Source organism: Myotis nattereri (assembly GCF_964212035.1).
Source record: "Myotis nattereri genome assembly, chromosome: 1".
In the NCBI taxonomy this organism is placed as follows: domain Eukaryota; kingdom Metazoa; phylum Chordata; class Mammalia; order Chiroptera; family Vespertilionidae; genus Myotis; species Myotis nattereri.
In genome coordinates, this window is record NC_138075.1 from 216,791,657 (window position 1) to 216,802,526 (window position 10,870).

The 10,870-nt window shown below is 52.3% G+C and overlaps 1 protein-coding gene across 1 annotated transcript; it reads right to left on the reverse strand.

Annotated features, from left to right (window-relative positions):
• Positions 1 to 2,945: 2,945 nt before the first annotated feature.
• SOD3 (superoxide dismutase 3) lies at positions 2,946 to 8,084 on the reverse strand. The gene is made up of 2 exons (XM_081112134.1): positions 7,978 to 8,084; positions 2,946 to 4,257 (listed from the first exon to the last, which is right to left on the reverse strand). The coding sequence occupies exon 2, from the start codon at positions 4,239 to 4,241 to the stop codon at positions 3,522 to 3,524; it is 720 nt and encodes a 239-aa protein (XP_080968260.1). The 5' UTR covers positions 4,242 to 4,257; positions 7,978 to 8,084; the 3' UTR covers positions 2,946 to 3,521.
• Positions 8,085 to 10,870: the final 2,786 nt, after the last annotated feature.

Below are 10,870 nucleotides of genomic sequence, written 5' to 3' on the forward strand. Positions count from 1 at the left end.
TAAAATGCCAGATCTAAAATCAGTTCATTTATTTCCTGCAATCTTTCAAGTTGATCCAAGTACTCACTGATTTGCTCTATTTTCTCACATTTTCAGTATTTCTGTATATATATATATATATATATATATATATATATATATGCACTGAAAAGCCCAGCTCAGAAAAATTCACTGCAATTCTGAGAAAAAGCTTATCCTAAACATCTAAAGATAGCATTTCTAATTATTGTCTACATTGTGTTTAAACTGTGCAAACTTGAGCATTCTTCTCACTTTACCAGCTGTGTCTAGGTAGAGTCATGACATCAAATGCTTCTAATTTTACAAAAAGAAATCAAAACAAGTGTGTGTGTTGAAGTCTCGGTGACAAATTCGAACCCTGTGAGTCAAACAGGCAAGCTGATTAGCAAGCTGGCTGGGAAGTCAACACAGCAAATGTAAAGAGATGAACAAAATAGGCCCATAAGGGGAGGGGCTAAAAAAATAGCCTCCAGGGGCCAAGTGGGGGCTAAAGAACGGGTTTGGTGGCAGGTTCTGGGCCAAAAGCAAATGCCTGCCTTTCTGGCCCACCATCTGTCCCTCATCTCTGATCCCCGCCCCACAAGAGCTGGTATCCCAGAGTTTCTCTTCTAACAAACCTAAGAGGTGGCACCCTTTCCTTTACTTGAATCTTTCCCGTGGTGTGGCACTCAGTACCTCACAAGGTTGTCCAATCCATGAGGAGTAGCTATTTTTCGGACCGTAGCCAGGGTTATTAATTAGACACTTAGTAGATCCTGAGGTCTTCACGGGATGCTCTACAGCAGTGGGTCTCAACCTGTGGGTCGCCAATCTGTGGGTCGCGACCCCTTTGGGGGTCGAACGACCCTTTCACAGGGGTCGCCTAAGACCATCGGAAAACACATATATAATTACATATTGTTTTTGTGATTAATCACTATGCTTTAATTATGTTCAATTTGTAACAATGAAAATACATCCTGCATATCAGATATTTACATTAGGATTCATAACAGTAGCAAAATTACAGTTATGAAGTAGCAACAGAAATAATTTTATGGTTGGGGGTCACCACAACATGAGGAACTGTATTAAAGGGTTGTGGCATTAGGAAGGTTGAGAACCACTGCTCTACAGCTTTCCTGAATAATACTTGATTTAATCCTCACAACAATCCAACAGGATAGTTTTATTTTACAGATGAGGAAAGCCCGACCCAAAGAGGTGCAGTGACTTGCTCAGGTCACACAGCGTGTGAGTATGGCAGAGTCGGGGTTCCAAACAGGCTTTTCTAGTTGAGCCCGAGCCATCAACCATCACACTCCATGCGTTCCTTCGCCCTGGCAGGGGACTGTAATTTGCCCTTGTATCAGTTCCTCTCTGTTTCTTGGCTCTGGAGCCCCATGGAATAGTGTATCAATTCCATTCCCATTAATGGACAGAACAGAAAGGAGTAGGTCTGCTGGGGTCTCTCCTCTGTCTGAGGGTCTGAGGGTAGTGAAGCGGGAAACTAAGAACAGAAGGTGCTATGGTCTGAATGTGTCCCCCCCCCCCCCCCCGCCAAAATAAATATGTTGAAATGCTAACCCTCAAAGATGATGGTAGTAGGAGGTGGAGCCTTTGGGAGATCCCAAAATTATAAGATGATTAGTGCCTAAAGGGTTCCAGAGAGATCCCTTGCACCTTCCACCATGTGAGGATGCAGCAAAAAAGCACTTGCTGTGAACCCCGAAAAGGTCTCTAACCTGGTCATGCTGGTGCCATGATCTTGGACCTCCAGCCTCCAGGAGTGTGAAAAATAAATTCCTGTTGTTTCTAAGTTACACGGTGTGTGTGTGTGTGTGTGTGTGTGTGTGTGTGTGTGTGTGTGTGATCGCAGCCCCAACAGAGGAAGACAGAAGGTAAGTGCTGAAAAGCACCAGTCTCCTTCTGAAAAATAAACCCAAACCTCCTGGGTGATCCTGAATTAACCTATAATCTGGCAGCAGAGTCAAAGATGACGTGTCTGGCATTTTATCCCTCTGTAATCGCTGCCTGGTCAACTTTTAATTGTGGGGATAGGTGAGCCCATCTCTTTGAGATCAGGATATTTAAAGACGCGGTTTGCTCGTCCCCTGTCAGTGCTGACCTGTAGAGTTCAAGTTCAGGTTTCAAACCAGTGAGAACCAGTTGGGGGAGCAGAGCCACCAGACAAGAATAGCCTTTCTCCCCAATCGTCCCTGGGTTCAAAGGAAGAACTTTCAATGACAAGTTAGTCCTGGTAAGAGGTAAAAATAACCGCTGGGGAGGGGTTTCTGGCTAAGGTTCAGTTTGACTCACTATTTTAAGAGTCGGGGAGACATAGCAGCTGCATCCAACTAACCAGGGTGCAAACACCACGGCTGGGACGTGGGTCTACACCAGGAGGTTGGAAAGTTATTATGAGAACTTTTGTTCAGTAAATGAAGGTGGATACGCAAGACTGATCTAGTCTGCGTGTAGACTGTGATTTTCAAAAAGAGGCTGAAACGCCAAGTTTCGAATTAAAACCAGCCGCCTTCGGGCTCCGTTGCTTCCAAGTGCCTTTGTGTGGAGAAGAGCATCGTCCTGGTTGTGCAGAGGCCGGCAATGCTGTCTGCCAGCACCACCCCCTGTAAGCTGCCCAGTGAAGACCTCAGCCGCCTGGGAAATGGACCTCATGCCGCACGGATTTCAACTCCCGTGTCGGAAACACCGGCAGCCTATTGCAAACAGATTTCCTTCTCTCCGGTTGGGTTCCACCGCTCCGGGATGAAGCCCAGAAAATGGCATTTTCCTCTCTCACTTCCCACAACAAGCCTTGCAGGAGAAGTGGGACGAGGGGAACAAGGAGAAGTCCTACAGGGGTTTCGGAAATATCTTTGCTACTTTCAAATAGTCACTGAGCCCGGGAGAGAAGCCTCAAACAAAGTAACCGAAGCCCTGATGCAGTGCTGAGCTGCTGCGTTTTTAATGTGCAACGTGAAGATTGCCAGACCCCCCAAAGGGTATCTCTCCGCAGGGTGGCGAGAAATAGCCCAAAGCTCCTTCCGGCAGGCAGCACGGCTGGCAGGGCCACGCATTGGCGTTGGGTGGGGAGGTGGGGACTCTAGGCAACCCGAGGACAGGCCTCAGAGAGCCTGGCAGAATCTAGGAGGTGGAGGAGTTGGGGGGGGGGGCGTGTCCTGAGGGCATAGAGGTATCTCAGGGCTCGTGGGGTGAGGGCAGGAGTGACAGGGTAGAAAAGGACCTCAGGAGTCTAGGAGGCCCTCGGGGTAGATGGAGTATATGGTAGATGGAGGGGCGTACCTCTGGGGGTTCTTAGAGCTCAGGGTGAGAGTGTTCCGAAGGGGGGGGGGCTACCCTCTGGATGGACGGGGGGTGTCTCAGCATGCCTGGCTGGAATCTCAGGGTAGAGAGTGTCTCTGGAAAAAGAGGGAGGGTCTTGGGGCACATGGAGGGGGTCTCGGGGGGCTGGGAGGGTGTCAGGGCACCGGCACGGAGGGGCGGGCGGACAGGCGCGCTCAGGCCGCCTTGCTCTCCTGCCGCCGCTTCTTGCGCTCCTTGCGCTGCTGGTGCTCCTGCGCCAGGCGCTCCCAGTGCTCGGGCCCGCTCAGCCCCACCACGCAGCAGGCCAGCCGGCGCCCCGCGTTGCCGTTCTGCACGCTGGCCGCGTTGCCGCCGAGCCCCAGGTCGTCCTCGCCCTCGTGCACCACCACGGCGCGGCCCACGATGGAGTGCGGGCCGCTGAGCGAGGCGGCCAGGCCGGGCCGGTACCTCCAGAGGCTGCCGCCGCGCACGGCGAAGTTGCCGAAGTCGCCCGGGTGCTGCGGGTGCGGCACGCCCAGCGGGTTGTAGTGCGGCCCGGTGGCCTCGCAGCCCGGCATCAGGTCCCCGAAGTGGTGCACGTGGATGGCGCGGCAGGAGGTGTTGGGCTCCGTGGGGAAGCCCTTCAGATCGAAGTAGGCATCGAGCCGGCCCCCGGGCGCCAGCTGCCGGAACAGCACCAGGCCGGTCACCTGGGGCTCCGCGGCGTCCAGACTGGCTGACGGCTGCACATGGCAGGCCGCGTAGAGCGTGGTGGCCTCCCGCCGCCTCCGGACCATCTCCTCCCCGGTCTCGGTCACTGTGGCGCGCAGGTCTCGGTTCGGCTCCTCTGGGCCCCCGAAGCTGGCATCGGAGCCCACCGAGGCGCCCGAGGCGCAGGCCACCAGGAACCAGCAGGCACACAGCAGCGCCAGCATGGCTGGACTCCGGCACCTGCGGGCACCCCGGGGGTGGGGGTGAAGTGAGGCTTAGTCAGTAGAGACAGGGAATCTCAGGGACCACAAGTCCTTGGGTCCAACCCATCCCCACCAAGACACGTCCTTGTCCAGTCGTTCTTTGAGCCCTTATTTCTCCAGGTCCAGAAACTGTGCTTATAAACACGAATGGCACGAAAATCTCAAGAAACTAACTCATAGGAATCTTTCTGAGCCACGAATCTGATCATGGTTCTCCCAAGCCCTAGCTTCCTGGGTGGGGAGTCTCGGGGCAGGTGGGAGAGGACCTCGGGGCCATGAGAGGGAAGCTCGCCTCCCGGTCTGCATCTCCCCGCCCTGCCACTCTAAGCATCCCCCTTGCAGGCCTCCCTAAGACTTGCTGCCCCTGCCTCTGGGCCTTGGCCGTGTGGTGCCCTCTCTCTGAAGTGCCCTGTCCCCCTTCTCAACCAGGTTGGTAGATGTGAAGACAGAAACTCTGTTTTACTCATCAGTGCCCCGAGCGCCTGGGCCTGTACTGACAGTGGGAAACCTTTAATAGGTGATTGTTGAATGAGGAGTTCACTGAGGGACAGTCATGTCACCCAATCATTCCAGCTTCATCCTGTGATTAAAGATGGAGCCGGGTGCTAGGGATGGATGGAGGAAGCAGTGACCATGTCCCTGAGGAACTCCGGGAAGGCTTTCCGGAGGAGGTGGTTTTTGAGCTGGGTTCTACAAGACAAGTAGGAGTTTTTCAGCCAAGCCAGGTTGAAAGCTCATTTCAGGCAGAAGGCACAGCATGGCATGTTCACACGCTGTGAAAGGACACTGTTTGGGGGGGGGGGGCAGACAGGAGGGGGAATCAGTGTGGCTGGAACATGACCGGTGCCACCGGGGAGAAGTCGAAACTCCAGGGTGAACTTTGAGCCAGGGATTGAGGGGGTGGATTTGCTGTGCTGATCGTGGATATTAGCTGGGAGGCTTGTGTGGATGGAAGTTTTTGAGCAGAAAAGTGGGTGATGAGATAGCCTTTAGCTCATTAAGTCTGGCAGGAGGAAGGATGTGGGGTGGTCTTCAGGGGAGAAGAAATGGGAATAGCCTAGGGAGAGATGAGGACACAGAGAAGGAGAAACAGATAGTCAGAGGGCGATGCGTTAGGAAGCTGTTGCAGCAGCAATGAAGGCTTTTTCCAAGGTGGAGGCAGCAGAGGTAGAGGGGGCATGGGTTGTGGAGACACCGTGGGGAACCCTGTGGGGAAGGAGGGGGAGAAGGTGAGGATGACTGAGTTCCCAGGGGCGACTGGGTGCCTGGAGAGTGGTCAAAGGCCATGAGGAGAGAGGGGAAGATGCTGGGGAGTGCCCAGGTGGGATGTTCAACAGAGGCCTGGAAATGCAACTGTGGCTCGAGGAAGCAGCAGCGCCGCGGGGAAGGGCTCTCAGGATTGGCTGCACTTGAGATTCTGGCTCTTAAACACCAGAGGCCTGCGCTCCACCCTAAGAAAATCTGATCCCATGGGTCGGGATTGTCTTTTTTTTAAAAAAAAAAAACTCCATCAAAGATTCTGGGACCCAGCCAGGGACTTTTAGAGTCAGACACAGATTCAAATCCCAATCCAAACCACTGTGACATCATCAAGAAGGTCTGACTCTGTCTTAGCTACTTGAAAATAAGCCCAGTAATACCAGCCAGGGTCCCGGTTAAGTATTAAACAAGATACTATATTCCAGGCTCCTTTCACATGTTTAAGTCTGCCCTCAGGGGTCACTGCTGCCTCCCAAAAACTGGTTTGAGGGTCAGCTGCACTTCCAAAGGCCTTCTCCAACCCCAAAGCAAGCGTCGTTGTAAAAGCCAACGCCAGGGTTGAGTATTGATTCTTTCAACAATCATTACAGAAAGGTGGTCTGGTAGGGTGATGAAGAGAATGGATTCTGAGCCCTGGCCAGGTGGTTCGGTTGGTTGCAGCATCGACCCAGGCACCAAAGGTTTTGATTCCCAGTCAGGGCACATGCCTAGCTTTCAGATTTGATCCCCGGTCAGGGCGAGTATGGGAAGGAACCAATCGATGTTACTCTCTCACATCGCTGTTTCTCCCCCCACCCCCCACCCCTACCCCCCTTCCTCTCTCTCTCAAATCAATTTTTTAAAACAACCCAAAAAGTGTCCTTGGGTGAGGAGTAAAAAAAAATAATAATAGATTCTGAAGCTCCCTGCCTAGGCCTGAAACTGACTCTGCCCTGCGCTTGCTAAGGGTTCGCTGTTACTGTTATTTTTGTTGCAGAGCAGCGGAGTGGCTGGACTGCAATCTCTAACCCGGCCCCACCTCCTCTCTGAGCATCAGTTTTCTTAATCCGCAATTAGGGATAATTACACTTCCCTTTGGGCTTTGCTGTGATGCTCAGAAGAGACCATTGGAATTGCTAACATACATTGAACACACGTGCCAGGCACTGTTAAAAGCAGTTGACACGTGTCAATTCGTGTGAGCCTCACAAGAACTCTGTGGGGTGGGTGGTATTGCAGTCCCCATTTTGAAGCATGGGGAAGCTGAGGCACAGAGAGGTGAGTGTGTTGTCCAAGGTTACACATTCAGTAACGGTGGAGGACAAGACTGGAAAGCGTGTGGTCTGCTCTGAGCCCCTGGCTTAGACCCCACACTGCACAGCTCTCATCGAAGGCACTGAGCTCAGAGTGGGGACCTAGAAAGTTCTCCGTGAATGGAGAACTTTCTAGGTCCCCAGCTCTTTTCTCAGGGGTCAGAGACAAACCACGGATAGAGATTTCAGGCCCAACAGATAAGAGCTGATACCGAAGCCGGGGGCAGAGGATCCCAGGAAAGGCTCCAAGAAGGACTGGCAGGTGAGGAGGAAAGCCCAGAAAGTGACATCTAGAGGACCACCTCTGACGTGGCCTGGTGTGACATAGCCCGGGAAGTGACTGCAGCCTTGGGACCCTCCCTGCCAGGCCTCAGCCTCAACTCTCCACCACCTGGGACTGACCCCTCCCTCTGAGGCAGTCCTACCCGCCAGGAGGACTCTGCCAACCGGCAAGTTCTTCCTTAAAAGCATAGAGCACAAACAGACTGTTCTCTCCCCCGAAAACACTTGGCTAATAATTAACAGGTTATGGAGATGTTTTCCTCTTAACAAAAAGAAAATTTGTCCTGAACGCCAGACAAGCCCTCACTCCTGGTTTCTTAGGCCTTCCTCTTCTGTCCCTGAGGCCAGCTCCCAGGAGGCTCAGCCTTCCGACACAGTCTCCCCCTTCATTTGAACTGTGGGTGGCCAACTGGTTTTTCAGGACTTGGTCTGGGGGGACAAGATAATGCCGTGCCTCACTCCTAGAAGAAGCCTGGCTGGGAGCCTGAGCCGCCTCCCCCCAAGCAGGTGGCTTTTTCTCAGTCGCTCCTGCCACCCGAGCCATGCAACACCCAGAGAGGGCAGCCTTGCTCCCTCCAGACTGATCTTTTCTAGCACTGACGTCCAGACTGATCTTTTCTAGCACTGACGTCCTCTCGGTCTGGCCCTGGCAGGTCCAAAGGAGAACAGCTCTTTCCCCCGCTTGCCTTCCTCACCCCTCGCCCCAGCTCCCCGTTCATCCCCTCGGAGCAGCCAGCCTGTCACTGTTTCTGTCGAAGATGATCAAATACTTTCCCAAGAGGTGGCCTGATGCCTCACCCCGGTTTAAACTCCTAATAGTCACACTCCGAGAAGAACGAAATGAACCTCAACTTGGCACCTACCTTTCCAGCCCTTCCAAGAGCGTTTCCCTGCCAGAGGAGTGGAGAGCAGCACCCTGCAGACGGTCTGGTCCCTGGAATGCGGGCTGACTCCCGAGGCTGGGCTGTTTGTGGGTGTGCCGGAAAGCCAGCCCGTGGGAGTGGTCACCCTGAGGAAAGAAGGTCATTGGGTGGTTGGGGAGGGAAAGCAGGCCAAGCTGGCCCTAGTGGAATTGCCTCACCGCCTTCTCCTCTGTTCCTTCCTCCCCTAACTCCTCCCCAGCCCTAGGTTTCCCCGGCCAAGTATTCCTTGTCAATGACCTCGGCGGTTTGTACAGACGTAGCCACTGACCTTCAGCACAGCAGCAGCAGGGGAATGAAAATGAGACCAAAAATAGCCTGTTTGGAAAGGTGTACAATGGTTTCTTTAATGAGAGGCCCTTTGCTCTCTCCCAATTACCTTAGCTATTGACTCATTTTTGCTGGAGGCTCCCACGATGGAAATGGGCACCTGACAGATATGCATGATGTTTCTCAGAGTCAGGCCATCCCACCTGAGAGCTGAGACTCAGGTGTGGCCGCACAGGTGGCAGAGTCCCAGCTGTGTCCCGTCCTAGCGATGGGCTCCTGGACCAGCGAGCTCCCTTTCTTCATCTGCGTCTGTGAAATGGGGACATCATGCTAACCAGTACCATCGCCATCAGTGTTGCTGTCGCTTTATTAGAGACGTTATGGAGTATGGCGTCTGCGTGAACCTTGAGCCCATCCCCTCCCCAGCGGCCTTTCTTCCTTTGCTGCTGTGATCTTTCCTCAATCATAGGGCTTTTCCAGAAATAGAAGCTTTTCTTCCCCAGAAAAGCTCACATGGGAAAAGGCAGCTGGCCTGACAGCCTGTGTGTCCTCCAGCCTTCCTTCCACAAGCGCTTAGTGGGTGCTCACTGCACCCCAGATACTGCGCAGTGTGCCAGGTGTCCAAAGCAGCAGGCGTCCCTGCCCTCAGGGGATGCACCTCTAGGGGGGGTGGGGAGGGGGCGGAAACAGCAGTGTCAACAGGTCGGTCCAATACAGAGTGGGGAGTGCAGCTGGGGAGGGATGGACAGGGCCCCTAGAGACCCAAACACTAGTCCTGGCCCCAGGAAAGCTGGTTCCACATTCGGACTCTGGCCCCACCCAGGCTGAGTGAATCAGTTGCCAGCAGGCGCTTCCTGGAATCATCTTTTAAAAAGCTGGTCATTCTAGTGAGCGGCCAAGTGTGAGAACCACTACTTGGCAGGAAGAACTTGAACTAAAGATCTTTGGCCGGGACAGCCAGTCCAGATGATAACATGGAAACTTCTGGGAACTCAGGGCTGTAGCCCGCTGCCCCGCCATCCAGCCTCAGGCTCCCGGGAACTCCTCAGCTCAGCCCCTGCCGCTCCGCATTCTGCTGCTGGGTGTAGTGTCCTTGGCTATGGACTTTCCAGAGTTCCAGCCGCCTCTTCCCACCCCGCCCCACTGCACAATGTTCTGGTTTCTCATTGGGAACCTTTCATCCATTTTTTTACTCTGTATTTTCATTCAGTTCTTGAAATAATAATAATTATGTAAATTCACGATTACTGCATCGAATGGTGCTTTCTTCATTTACTCTGATTTTCTTTCTTTTAAGGTCCAAGAAAGACCTCCATATGGACTTCTAGAACTGGTGTTAAAGTCCAGACTCTTTCATCTTTAGGGCCTTCTAGGGGAAATTCACCCCGACCCTGGCAACATCCAATTCCCCTTCCTTTGGCAATAGCACCCCAGTTTCCTTCTTGGAAACCATTGCACTTTCAGGCAATCCAGGGGGTACTGACTCCACCCCTTGCTCCCGAGGTGGGTTCATGTCAGGGTTGCATTGGTTCCTAGATAATCCATTCAGAGCTAAGGAGATGCATTGACACTTTTGCTGGGACTGTTGGGAGAGAGGAATCCTCTCTTTCCCCCTGGACTTGAAACTGGAGGGGAAAGAAGGACAATATTGCAGCCACCTTGCCCCATAAGGGAGAACCTGTCTGAGGAGAGGGCCAGTGTGGAGGGGAGCAGAATAAAAGTAAGGTGAAGTCTAGACCCAACAGCAGTGTTTGAGCCCCTGGATCTCGCCATGCCTGAAGCTCTAACTCTTCATTATGTTTAAGTTGTTTGAATTGGGTTTTCTGTACTTGAACTGAATACTTTATAAAACACTTCCTCATATGCTATGCTATTCAATGCCTTCAGTGATTGTGTGGAATGGCCATTCATTTGCTTACTATGTAGACCTGAAATAAAGTTCACAGAGAGTAAGTAATGAGCCCAAAGTTGCAGAACTAGGAAATAGCAAAGTCGAGATTTCAACTCAAGACTCTCTGATTCCTAATCATTACACTTCACTACCTCCCAGGTTAAAGGGGAAAGAAAAGTTAGAAACAAAACATCAATCTGCATGGTGTAGTTATCTCTGTAACATCAGGGCCTGCCCCGCACTCGAGACATAGAAATGTTGATATCTAAACCAACTCATGCCCCACCCTGTACAACATAAAACTAAGAGAGCCTTGGCAAGCAGCCGTATTAGGAGATGCACATGTACTCATATCTGCAGGGTGGGGCAAAAGTAGGTTTACAGCTGTGAGAATGCAAAACAGAGTTTATTCTTGTATTATTACTTATTCATTATTGTGTTATTTTCTATATGAACCACTGTAAACCCACTTTTGCCCCACCCTGTACATAGAAGAAATCTCTGCTAGAGGACTATGTTCTTCTTTTACACAGAAACTAGAGGCTCAGTGAATAAAATCTGTTTTGTGCGGGGGAGGGGGGGTGGGGAGGAGGGACGTCCCTCAGCCTGGCCTGCACCCTCTCCACTCTGGGACCCTTTGGGGGATGTCCGACTGCCGGACATTTCTCTCACAAT

Bases quoted from the DNA above. Each gene is read 5' to 3' on its own strand.
- SOD3 (XM_081112134.1), bottom strand. From the start codon at position 4,241: ATGCTGGCGCTGCTGTGTGCCTGCTGGTTCCTGGTGGCCTGCGCCTCG.